The sequence below is a fragment of the Podarcis filfolensis genome (assembly GCF_964270895.1).
Source record: "Podarcis filfolensis genome assembly, chromosome: 7".
NCBI classification, from domain to species: Eukaryota; Metazoa; Chordata; class Lepidosauria; order Squamata; family Lacertidae; genus Podarcis; species Podarcis filfolensis.
Genome location: NC_139603.1, coordinates 90,611,587 through 90,624,810, shown reverse-complemented (window position 1 = coordinate 90,624,810; position 13,224 = coordinate 90,611,587). Strand labels below are relative to the sequence as shown.

Genomic DNA, 13,224 nt, shown 5'->3' with positions numbered 1-13,224 from the left:
AGACTCTCTCAAGGCAAATCTAAAAAAATTGTAGTATAAACACCAACAATTGGGAAACACTTGTCTGCGAGTGCTCCAGTTGGAGAACAGCCTTTACCAAAGGTGTAATGGGCTTTGAAGACACTCGAACTCAGGACGCAAGGGAGAAATGTGCTAAGAGGAAGGCACGCTTGGCAAATCCACAACGGGATCAACTCCCGCCCGGACACCAATGTCCCCACTGTGGAAGGACGTGTGGATCCAGAACTGGCCTCCACAGTCACTTACGGACTGAATGGTAAAACTGTGTTCATGGAAGACAATCTTACTCTGCTACAAGTGATCGCCAAAGAAAAAGGCCCAGTTTTGCTTGATGTGTTGTAAAGAACTTGCCCTTGATTCATTTCCAAAAAGAATTTATTTTTATTTTTTTAGTAATGGTGATGAGGCTGGTGCCCAGTGCCCAGTGAGCCCTTCCGCCTCCTGATAAGCGAGAGACTGCTGCTCATCGGGAGCTCTTGGGGCACCATCCTCATCCCCATTACTAGATTTCTATGGTGCCCTTCATCAGAGGACAAGATGGTGATTTACAACAGGACACGGGAAGGTGCCTCACCCCACACCTCAGGCCCCTGGCCCACCTGACCTAGCACTGCCCACTCTGACTGGCAGCCGCCCCCCAGGATCTCGCCACCATTCTGCAGCCAGGGCTGGGGCTGCCTGCCCTGGCTCTCCAGGCGCTTCTCGGGGCTCCACCTGCCAGAGGGAGAGCCTGGGGCGGCAGAGCGGGTAGCAGGGCGGCTGAGGCAGGCCTGGGTTCGAATCCTCCGCGGGGCCACGTGAAGCTCAGGGGGCGTGGCCTGGGGGGCTCAGGGGCTGTTGAGGAAGGGGATGAGGCAGGGGCGGGCCAGGTCCCCGGCCCCTGAGGGCCCAGCAACTCCCGGAGGACCTTCCCGGTCCCTTTTTCTCCCGGGGGTCTCGCGTGGGGAAGGGGCTGCCCCTCTTCTCCGCCCCCAGCCTCGGCCCTCCGCCCGTCCCGGCCCTCACCCGGCTGCTGCCTCCGCCTCGGCTGCTCCCTTCTCCCCCGGCGGCCTTCATGCTTCCCCTCACGTCCCCGCCGCGTGCGCTCGCCGCTCCAGCTGCCGGCCAGTGCGCAGGCGCGCCGGGAAGGAGCACGCCCCGCCCCCCTCGCTCGCTCGCGTCGCCTCGCGGCCTTCGCCTCCCAGCCGAGCGCGGTCTCCCTTCGGTTCCCTCACGGCGGGGTCGCCGCCTTTCCCTCAGCGATAGGATTATTCGAATACCGGCGGGGAAAGCGGGTCTGAGGGGAACCTGAGGGGAAAGGTCAGAGGTGAAGCTGTGACGTCAACACACGCGCGCCGGTCTCTCGGCTCCGCGCATGCGCCCCACAGGCCCGAGCTGCAAAAAAAATAAAATCGCGCCTACTGCGCAGGCGCCACGATGGCGTAAGTCTATGGTCGCAGGAATGGCTTCGAAGGGACCCTGATGCACATAGACACACGAAGGGTAGATGTGCACATCGAGTGCAACTTCCGGGCTGACTTTGGAACTCATTTCCTCCGAAATGAGAGCTGTCCGTAGAGAAAGCTGCTCCTTACAAGGGGTATATTTCCTTTAAAAAAATTTTTTAAAAAAAATATTTTTATTGGTTTTTAACATACAAAATTATAAAACATACTACACAATTTATCACAAATACATTCTTATTGGACTTTCATCAGCACCTCTGATAATCCTCCGTCTTAATCACTTCTTATGCATTTCTTAACTTAATATTGCCTTTACATCTCTTAACACATCACATCTCCTTCTCCATTTTTGCAATATTTCTAATATTAAATATATATATATATTTATTAGTTTTTTTAGCATATCATTTCCAACAATCACATAACATAAGTTATCTTATACGTTGTTTTAGACTTCTGTCAACACCTCTGGCTTTCCGTTTTTTAGCACTTATTCTGCATTTCTTAATATATCTATCACTCTTGTCACCAACTAATAATTCTCCTCAGTCTTTCTTGTAATATTTCATATAATTCTCCTTACAAAACTTCTTACAGTCCTACTAGTGTAATCTGTTCAATACTATTACTTTTCAAATAGTTTGTATATTTACTCTAGTCTTCTAAGAATCTCTGATCCCGCAGGTTTCGAATCCTTCCAGTTAATTTATCCAATTCTGCATAGTCCATCAATTTCATCCGCCATTCTTCCATCGTCAGTAATTCTTCTTGCTTCCATTTTGTGCCAATAATATTCTGCTGCCGTCACAGTGGCTTCGGCTGGGGAGGGCGATAAACAAATTATTATTATTATTATTATTATTATTATTATTATTATTATTATTATTATTTTTTTTCCACCACGTCCGCTGTCAGAGCCGAGATGGTGGACTAGATGGGCCCTTGGCCTGATCCAGCAGGTTCTTCCCCTGTTCTTAAACAATAGAAAACTGCAAGACTTCAGCATAGTTGTGATTGAGCAACAGGCAGCTGTCACTCCAAACCAACCCCCCCCCCTTTCTCAAGGAAAGCTAGCAGCAAAAAGAAAAGCTCTCCTCCTTTCCCTTTGTGTGACTGCTGTCAATCACAGAAACACACGGCACAGTTATATGCAAAGTAATGAAGCACAAGGTTAGCGCATGGAATTTTGGTCGTAATTTGGACAATGAGGGAAACTCTCAGTTTAGTACTCAGATCAATGGCTGGCTCAACATGCTGGAAGCTGAGGCAAACCACAAAATGATTCCCCCCACCTGTCTGTGAAGAAGGGTAGCCGGGTTGGTCTGCTGTAGTCTGATACGGAAGGGGGGGCATGTCTTCTTCACCTTCTTCTTCGCTACAATATATCAATTTATTTCCAATTGTCAATGTCAAAAGGGACTAAAATCTATAAAATTCATAGAAAATCAATGTACCAATTTGCTCAATTTCTCTAGGACCCCATCACACCTCCCCTGTCCTCCATAATCCCTCAAGCAAGGTGTCAAGACCCTAATCCTGTCAAATCACTCTGCCAAGCCTTTCCTCCAGGAAATGCCAGTACATGGACCATTGTCTTCTCATCAGGATGTGCTTATCTGCGCATATCTCCAGCTCTGCATATTCCCCCCTCCCTCCTCCATATGTTAATCCTGTGTAACCCAACCTCTTCTTAATGTATTCATGATGTAATCTGTGTAACCCAACCTTTCCTTAATGTATTCATGATGTAACTGGGATGTATTTTGCACTGTATTCTGGGACATGGAGGGAAGTTTCAAAAGTTTATGTCACCCCTTTCTCGCGGTTCAATCTCGCCTTGAACCTGTTGCGCAATAAACTTGGATCTTCTGCAGCTTGCTCCTGTCTCCGGCTGAGCTCATTTTTCTCCGCAGGGACCCGCGGACTTAGTCCGACGAGCTGGGTGGCTGAGCAGCCTCGCACCCAGATTTTTACCGTAACAAGTCGAAACAAAATAAAAAAATTCTTTCCAGTAGCACCTTAGAGACCAACTAAGTTTGTTATTGGTATGAGCTTTGTGTGCATGCACACTTCTTCAGATACCAGAAGAAGTGTGCATGCACACTGATATAACAACACGAAAGCTCATACCAGTAACAAACTTAGTTGGTCTCTAAGGTGCTACTGGAAGGAATTTTTTTTATTGTGAAGGAGGGGTAAGTGAAGAGGCCACTGTAGAGGCAGCATGCCAGGCAGATTTGGCCTCCAAGGAGAGCACTGCCAGATGTGCTGCGCACTGCCTCACTTTGCCTCATGGGTGGGTTGGCCAATGGAGGCCATGCTCTGTCTACATGAGAAAGCAACGCTTCTGAGAATATCAGTTGCGGGGAACAACAGGAAGGGAGTGTTCCCTTGTGCTCAAATGTTGCTTGCAGCTTCCCATAGGGCAGGTGTGAAGTTGTGGGTGAACATATCAGATGACACAGCGATTCTTCAGACAGCTCTTGTTTATTCACAGGCCTGAACAGAACTGAACTGAAGGGTTCAACCAGCCTGCTTATATAGAGCTCCACTACAACGCAACAGTAGCAACTTTCTGTAACTATCCAATCACTGAACGTCACTTTCAATTCCTTATTTGCATATGTGGACCTGAGTGAAAACTATCTTTTTTTAATATTTATTAAAGATTTTTTAAAATTATAAAAAACAAAAAACAAAAAAAAGACAAAACAGAAAAAGAAAAAGAAAAAATACATCCATCATTCTCAAATTTTCAACTTTCATTACCTTCTTTCTTTGACCTCCTCCTCCTCCCCTTTCTTGTATCCTGGTTAATAATTATAACAGCAAATCCTTTCCATAGTTCATAATATTTTGTCCTTACATTACCTTAATCTATTTTCGTCTTGTCTTATAGCAAACCTTAAAACTTAAAACTTAAATCTTATTTTTACCAACTTCTCATAACCATATCATTAACCTAATTCTTTAAACATTTTTACTAGAACCAAGTAGTTCCATTTCAACATTTTTCTAACATTCATCAATTTTTTAATACAGTCCTAATGATAAAAGGAAAAAAAAAAGTAAAACAATCCAATCTTCATCCAGCATCCCTTCCTCCTGGTCCCGGATTTTGTCAGTCCTTTTTGTCCCATTAATCTAGCGCATTAACCTGGTATCCTTATATCCGAGGCCCTCAAGTCTCTTCCATGTCCCTTCCACGACTCTTCTTCATATTTTCCTTTCACTCGTGGGAACTCCAGCTTAGTAATGTTTTTGACCCTTTTCAGCAGATCAGCCCCATTTCCATAGTCCAGACTAAACTCCATGTGATATTTAAACACCTGTTTCAGATTCCCTCCAAAATTAAGATCCAGATGGCAGTTTTTATCTTTCCTGCAAAGTACAGGGGAGGGTTTTTTGTTTGTATGGGGTGAGTGCAGCAGCAAACACACACCAGCTTCATCCACACCACACCTATAACCTGCTGCGTTAACAATGGACTACATTACACGGTTGTCGTAACCATGCCCACCCCACCTCCAACACTCCTTCCTCCCAACATCTGTAATATTAAAGGTGGAGCCAGAGTGGGGGGGGATTTTAAGAGCTAGGAACAAGTTTGATGCATTAGCCAGGCAGAATGGCTGGCAGGCGGCCGAGTAAAAGAAAGGTCATGGGGCCTGGACTGGAAGCGCTGCAGATGTTCTGCAAATTGTCTGAAAGCATTATATACCTGCTATGCATAGGAAACTAAATTATCCTGTGTATATGATGCTAATGATATTTTGTGAGCCATTGCGAGTATGTATAAAAGTAAGCAAATGTTTATTTAAATATTTTGAATACCACTCTTCAGCCAAGGAAGATTGAGGCAGGAGCCTCTTCTGGGAAGCTCACAAGCAGAACCTGAGCACAAGAGCAGCTCTTCCCTCCTGTGGTTTCCACCAACTGGGATTTAGAAGCATTGTACGGGAACTATTTACGGAACCGCCTCTCCTGGTCTGCCCCGCAGAGGACCTTAAGGTCTATGAATAATCATAGTTTAGATGTCCCGGGCCCAAAGGAAGTCAGACTATCCTCGCCCAGGGCCAGGGCCTTCTCAGTGGTGGCTCCGACCTGGTGGAATGCTCTGTCCCAGGAGACCAGGGCCCTGCAGGATTTAACCTCCTTCCGGCGGGCCTGTAAGACAGAGCTATTCCGACTGGCCTTTAATTTGAATTCAGCCTGATCTTTTATTCCCCTTCCTCCCCTCCCTATGAAGATTACCCGCTCTGGGATCCCACAGCTAATTCTTCCCTGGCTTCCTTGCTGGCCCAAATAGGACTAATTTATCCAGCTAGTGTTTATTGGATGAATTTTCCCCGTAAATTGATTTTTTAATTCTGAACAATATATTTTATACTGTATTTTATGCTGTTGTTCTTGCATCAATTAAGTATTTGAAATTTGCTGTTAGCTGCCCTGAGCCCGGTTTTCTGAAGTGGGAAGGGCAGGGTATAAATAAAAACTTATTCTTATTCTTCTTATTCTTATTATTGCTGCTGCCTCCAGCCATAAGGGAAGAGTGTATCCATCCTGGCGAGTTATTGATAACCCTCTCCTGCACAGTTTCACCCCCTTCTGCGTGCCACGCCCCCTCTGAGTTCAATAGGGGCAGAATGGACTGATACACCTGCAAACCTGCACAACCTCCATCCCTATACACCCCCCGGGCTTCTGCAGGCAAAGCGTGTGTTTTGTTTATATAAATATTTATTAGATTTTCCAATTTTATATAAACACAAAAAGAAAAAGAAAAGAAAAATATTAAAAACAGATCAATTTCGATAACAGTCTTTCAATAACATATTTCTTTGACTTCCTCATACCTCCCCTTCTTGTTTTCTAGTTCATCCCAATAGTTCAGCAAATCCTAATCTCTTAACGTTCCTTTTAAAATAAACCTTATTTTCATTCCACTTTTTTAGATAATAACTTAAACAATCTTAATTCCCATTATCTTTATCATAACAGCTAGAGACCACCAAAACTCAAACCAACATCTTTTCAGAGTTCATTAATTTTATAGTATTTCTGTAAATAGTCCTTAAATTTCTTCCAATCTTCTTCTGCTGACTTTTCTCCCTGGTCGCGGATTCTGCCGGTCATTTCTGCAGGCAAAGCGTGTGTTTTGAAGGGGCAGCATTCTCTCGGGGGAGGGGGAGTGGCGGCGCATGCGCGCGGCGCCCTTTTCCCTCCCTGGCCGCCCAGGCGCGAGGGGGCGGAGCCTCTTCCCGGCGCCTGCGCGCTGCGTGTGTATCCGGCGTCACAAGATGGCGGCGGCCATGCCTGGCTCCTTCTGAGGGGCTGAGGGCGCAGGAAGGAGGCTGCTCCGGGGCCGCCGCGCCCGCCCACCCCCCACCACCCCCGGCCCGCTCTCTCGCTCGGGGGCCGGCGGAAGCAGCCTCAGGAGGGGCGGCGGCGGCGCCTGGCTCTTGGCGGAGAGGGAGGCCTGGCCTGCGGGCGGCGGAGGCAGGCCCGGCCCGGGTCCCGGAGGCCTCGGCGAGGGGCGGCATGGAGGGCGGCGGCGGCGGCGGCGTGGCGGGCGGGGGCAGCAACGTGCCCGCCTTCCTCACCAAGCTGTGGACCCTCGTGGAGGACCCGGAGACCGACCCGCTCATCTGCTGGAGCCCGGTGAGGGAGGGGAGTCGGGCGGGGGTCTCGGGGGGGGGCGCCCTCCTCCCCTCCCCGCCCCACGGAGGCTCTCCGGGGCCTTCGCTCACGGGCCGCGGCGGACCTGAAGCCGCCGAGCCAGACCCTTCGCCCATCGGCCCCGCTATTGCCGGCCCTGGCTGGCAGCGGCGGCGGCTCCCCGGCTGTGGGGCAGGAGAGGCCGCTGGGGGTTGAACCCGGGACGTCCTCCTTGCGAGGCGGAGGCTGAGCCGCCTTCTTCCGCCCCTGCCCGACTCTTCGGTCTCTGGGCTCCGGTGCCCCCGGCCCTCCCAGCTCCTCTCTTGCGGCTGGGACTCTGGTGCGCAGGAGATGCGCCGCTTCCCGCGGCGGGACCTTCGCCGGTGTCCCGTGCGATCCCCTGTCAGGGCTGCCTGGCGTTTCCAGATGAAGGAAGGGAGCGCGTGGTTTTGCCTGGAAACTTGTTTTAGTGTTTCGGCTTCATGTATAGTTGGGCTTTGTTGTTCCGGAGAAACTCTCAATGGGAGTGTTTGGGTCATGGAGAGCGAATGTCGTTCAACATGCTGCAGGGAAGGGAAATCTCTGGCCATCCAGACTTCATTAAACTGTAGCTTTGGTCAGCAGCCATGCTGTTTGGGGTGAGGGAATTTGGAGTCCTGCAACATAGGAAAAGCCACAGGTCCCCCATCCCTGTGGGATCAATATAAAGTGCGAGTTTATTGGCTGCTGCCAGTTACCATTACATGGCTAATGCTACTTTCCATCTTTCACTCAAATTTTGCACTAGCATTTCTGAATTTCACCTTACAGGGTTTCTGAGAATGAAGTTTTGCAGATTCAAAAGATGCCATGGTAATAAGCAGTACATTTTCAAGTTTTCCAATATGAATAATAGAATCATGGGATTATAGAGTTGGAAAGGACTCTGAGGGTCAACTAGTCCAACTCTCAACTAAAGCATCTATTATATATGGCCATCCAAACGCTGCTTAAAAATCTCCAAGGACAGCCCAACAGCTCCCAAACAAGTTTGTTTCTCTAAACAGCTCTTGTCATCAGAAAGTTTTTCCTGATGATTTGTCAGAATCTCCTTGTAGCTTAAACCCATTGGTTCAGGTTCTGTCCTCCAGATCAGGAGAAAACAAGCTTGGTCCAACTTCCACATGACAGACCTTCAAGATGTTTGAAGATAGCTATCATATCTCCACTCAATTCTCTTTTCCAACCTAAACATACTCAGCTCCCTTAACCACTTCTCATAAGGCTTGGTTTCCACACCCTTGATCATGTTGGTTGCCAGCGGCACATGTTCCAGCTTGTCGGTATCCTTTTTAAATTGCTGTGCCCTGAGCTAGGCACATTATTTCAGGTGTGGTCTGATGAACACAGAATAGAGCAGTACTATTGCTTCCCTTGACCTGGACATTATACTTCTCTTGATGCAGCCTAGAAGACAGTCTTGGTTAGAAACTCTTTCCCCTGGCCTAGGAGCCCATGCTGACCGGAGGCCACAATCTGCAGGCAGTGTCCACATTCTGGTTGCTCCCTGGTGCTATGTCATTCTGGCTACAGAGATCAGTATTTCTTTACAGTAATTCTGGCCCCTGCCAACAGGCTACACTTACTGGTCCTTTCCTGCCTCTTCCCTATCATTGTAGCCATTGATTTCCCATATCCGTTGCTGGTTTTGTCATCTTCTCCTTGCCCCCCTGCTCTTTCTACCACATGGTTCCTGTTTGCCTTTTTATTCTAGACCATTTGTGACCTTTTCCAATCACATAACCTCCAGTTTATATTTAGCTGTCTTTTTCAGTGTCAAGGTTGTGGTCAGAATTCCAAGCTTTGTGGTTCCAGCACAGCTGAGTGAAGCTGGTCACTAGTTTTCGTGGGAATGTTTATGTCTCTTGCAGCGAGATTCAGTATCTGTTCTCCAGATTGTTCAGCTTTAATGCCACGAGGTGTAGAGGAGAATGCATAACACTGACCTCTTTGCTTCTTCTCAATTCTCTAAAGTGAAAGCACGTAGTTAGATTCCCCTTCTCCCCCCACGGACATTCCTACCGAAAGACATATTGGGAATTCCTGTCATAAGGAGCACTTGCCTGAGTCTTAGCAAGAGGGCCACTGGGTGGCAAAGGGTGCTTGTTGTGCCCAGCTTATTCTGTTTCAGAGGCAGTGACCCAGTACAGAACGCTTCTATGTAAAGAAATGAAACAGGAATATCCAGTGTTCCACCCCATTGGAATACAGGCTTCCCTCAAACAAAGTTTTGTTGACTTTGCACATCAATCTGTGCATGTGTTTAGTTTGTTCTGAGGTATGTGTAGTTAGCAGTGCAACCTTAGTTCTTTAAACTTTTTGTGTCATCTCAGATGTTTGATTTAGGTTGAAGCCCTTGAGAGCAGGAAAGCAAAGCCTCTCATTCTTTTCTTCTGTACTCTTGAGGGGTTTCTGAAGTAAGCATCAACCTAATGAGAATGAACAGCAGCTTAATTCAATACAGCGGGAAGTAATTCATGGAGTCCCAATTATAGGATTGATGACCTAATTATAGGATTGAAAATGTTGGTTTTATACAGCCATGTGCTCATTAACATGAGGAAATAGTTGCTTGAAGAGAAGGGCAAATCCCACTCTTCTCTGTAAGTAAAAAAAATATACTATTGCTGGGAGAGAATCACAGGCAGCAGCCTGTCTCTGAACCTCAGTTGCTGGGGAACAATAGCAGGAGCGTTGCACTGTGTTGAGGTCTTACTTCTTGGGTTCTTAAAAGGGGTGCCTGGTTGGCTGAAGTGGTAACCAAATGGTGGACTACAGGTGAAACTTGGAAATTTAGAATATTGCGGAAAAGTTCATTTATTTCAGTAATTCAACTTAAAAGGTGAAACTAAAATATGAGATAGACTCATGACATGCAAAGTGAGATATGTCAAGCCTTTATTTGTTATAATTGTGATGATTATTTCGTACAGCTGATGAAAACCCCAAATTAACAATCTCAGAAAATTAGAATATTAAATGAAATCAGCAGAACAAGGACTGCAAATAGAGCAATATTGGACCTCTGAGAAGTAGAAGCATGCATATGTACTCAGTACTTGGTTTGGGCCCCTTTTGCATCAATTACTGCCTCAGTGCGGCGTGGCATGGATGATATCAGCCTGTGGCACTGCTGAGGTGTTATGGAAGACCAGGATGCTTCAATAGCAGCCTTCAGCTCTTCTGCATTGCTCAGTCTCATGTCTCTCATCTTTCTCTTGCCATTGCCCCATAGATTCTCTATGGGGTTCAGGTTAGGTGAGTTTGCTGGCCAATCAAGCACAGTAATCCCATGGGCATTGAATCAGGTTTTGGTACTTTTGGCAGTGTGGGCAGGTGTCAAAGTCCTGCTGGAAAATGAAGTCAGCATCCCCATAAAGCTCATCTGCGGAAGGAAGCATGAAGTGCTCCAAAATCTCTTGGTAGATGGCTGCGTTGACCCTGAACTTAATGAAGCACAGTGGACCAACACCAGCTGATGACAGGGCTCCCCAAATCAACACAGACTGTGGAAACTTCACACTGGACTTCAAGCATCTGGCATTGTGTGCTTCCCCATTCTTCCTCCAGACTCTGGGTCCTTGGTTTCCAAATGAGATGCAAAAGCTGCTCTCAACAGAAAAGAGATTTGGGGAGCCATGTCATCAGCTGGTTTTGGTACATTTTCGAGCACAATTCAAAGTGTCAGTGCTGACCTTTAAGGCATTAAACTGCCTTGGCCCAGTACAGTGGTACCTCAGGTTACATACACTTCAGGTTACAGACTCGGCTAACCCAGAAATAGTACCTCGGGTTAAGAACTTTGCTTCAGGAGGAGAACAGAAATCGTGCTCCGGCGGCGCGGCAGCAGCAGGAGGCCCTATTAGCTAAAGTGGTGCTTCAGGTTAAGAATGGACCTCCGGAACGACTTAAGTACTTAACCCAAGGTATCACTGTATACCTGAAGGAGTGTCTCCACCCCCATCGTTCTGCCCGGACACTGAGGTCCAGCTCCGAGGCCCTTCTGGCGGTTCCCTCACTGTGAGAAGGGAAGTTACAGGGAACCAGGCAGAGGTCCTTCTCGGTAGTAGCACCCACCTTGTGGAACACCCTCCCATCAGATGTCAAAGAAATAAACAACTATCTGACGTTTAGAAGACATCTGAAGGCAGCCCTCTTTAGGGAAGCTTTTAACGACTGTTGATTTAATGTATTTTTAATCTTTTGTTGGAAGCTGCCCATAGCGGCTGGCGAAACCCAGCCAGATGAGCAGGGTATAAGTAATAAATTACTATTATTATTATTATTATTATTATTATTATTATCATTTACAGTGCTGCCAGATAGAGATGCTAAACTATTTGTGCTCTTTTGGACTTCATACTAATATTAAAAGTTACTGGAAGGCAATTTTATAATATAGATAAAATAATAAATAAAAGAGTTATACAAATAATCCTGTATTCGTTTAAAAAAATAGTAGTGAAAGTCCATAACCCTAGTTAGGGGTAGGGGAAAGGGATTAGCTGCTCCCAGTATTTCTGATTACTTCAGAGGCAAGGGGGCTTAAAAAATTACAGAACTACAAATGTAATGAAAGTAGTCATAAACAATAAACAAAACATCAAAAAGTACACAACCAAATAGAACAATTTCCACATAAATCATAGGATCCAAAATAAATATACAAAATATTAATATTGCTGCCTGTTTGTAACTTCTACTCAAGTAGTGGGTTCTTTCTTTGTTAATCAAGTCATGGCTCTTCTGACTTTGGCAGAAGGTGTGTTAAGGCCCCGTTTAAGGACGTTATTCAGCTGCAAAACTGGGTGGAGTGTGTGGAAGGTGCAGGGGCTTAGTTTTTGGCGCTATAACTGGTAGCTGGTAATTTCTTGTGTCTGAGGTTGGCCCACCATTACCACCTCTTAAGGCCCTCCCTTCAAAATGGCCTTGCCATTAACTGTTGAATAGGGGTTTAGTGGAATGAATACTTCTAGGTGCCCCTTAAAGACTTTGAGATATATCCAGCATGGAATTCTGTTCCTTTTCTCTCCCCATGCCCACTCAAATTCAGCTCCACGGGGTCTTCCAACAGCTGCCGAAAGGAGAAGTAGACCCTTCGCGAGTGTGTTGACTGTCTTCCTTGGGTTAGAAACCAGAGACAACTGTTCTTTCCGTCTTTATCTTCAGACTTCCTGGTCATAATTTTGTGGGCTGACCAAAGTGACAGCCGGTCTGGAGTTGATTTGTGTGATAGCTTCCATCTCAACGGAAGGCTGTCACTTATAAATGTGCCTCCATTAATAAACTAGGAAGATTCCTTGCAGTCTTGATAAAATGTGGTGAACATATATGTTAGAAGTATCCCTTGTAAGCAAGGCATGGGTGTATATTGTAAAGCGCCCTGTGATTATGTTACTAATAGTTGTGTATTGATTGGCAAGCTGACACCTTTAGCAGCTAGCCAGCTCCATCAGGCTCCTCCAGCCTCTGAACTATGCCAGCTGGTCAGTATAGGAGACATTGGTGCCTATGTTTTGAATTTTATTTTCCTCTTCTTCCTTGTCCCTTTTCCTTTGTGTATTGTGTATTTATTTATTTATTTAGCATATTAGCCTGTAGGTAGGGAGTGTCTTGTTTTGATTTCATGTAAGCTGCTCTGGGAGCATTTTTGGCTGAAGAACAGGTTACAATTACTCTAAATAAAATAATAAATATACTATTGCTTACTAGCATGGCCTCTTCACAGGGTCTGTGTCATATGCCAAATTAAGCTTTACTGACTTCATGTAGCTCTCCCAAGTGCCTTTATTGACTCAGTCAATCTGAGGTCGGCTGCAGCTTGCCAAGATCAGAATTTAGAAATGTACCCTAAACCTGGATGTTAGATTTCTGACTCATCTACCTTATTGAAGTTTTGATTGATTGTGACAGATAATGTGCAATGGATTTTAATTTCAAAGAGTTCACACCCTCCTGTTTTGGCAAGGCAGCCAAAGTAGCTAAAAATAAAGAAACCAAGTTTAAACTGCAACCAACAAAGCAATAAACAAATGAAAAATGAGAAGAGCGAAAGGCGGCA

At 46.2% G+C, this 13,224-nt stretch overlaps 3 protein-coding genes across 4 annotated transcripts in view; 1 reads left to right on the top strand and 2 right to left on the bottom strand.

Annotated features, from left to right (window-relative positions):
• The window catches only part of BOP1 (BOP1 ribosomal biogenesis factor), a 64,418-nt gene extending 63,306 nt beyond the window's left edge, over positions 1-1,112 (bottom strand). The window contains exon 1 of the mRNA XM_083622033.1: positions 1,027-1,112. Within this exon, the coding sequence (XP_083478159.1) occupies positions 1,027-1,077 (51 nt within the window). The 5' untranslated portion in view covers positions 1,078-1,112. The remainder of the gene's footprint in view (positions 1-1,026) is intronic.
• Positions 1-13,224, bottom strand: part of SLC52A2 (solute carrier family 52 member 2) — a 304,222-nt gene that overhangs the window by 206,760 nt on the left and 84,238 nt on the right. The window lies entirely within an intron of this gene.
• The window catches only part of HSF1 (heat shock transcription factor 1), a 38,700-nt gene continuing 32,448 nt past the window's right edge, over positions 6,973-13,224 (top strand). For both annotated transcript variants that reach the window (XM_083622103.1, XM_083622102.1), the window contains exon 1: positions 6,973-7,127. In XM_083622103.1, coding sequence (XP_083478229.1) covers positions 7,008-7,127 — 120 coding nt within the window. In that variant the 5' untranslated portion in view covers positions 6,973-7,007. The remainder of the gene's footprint in view (positions 7,128-13,224) is intronic.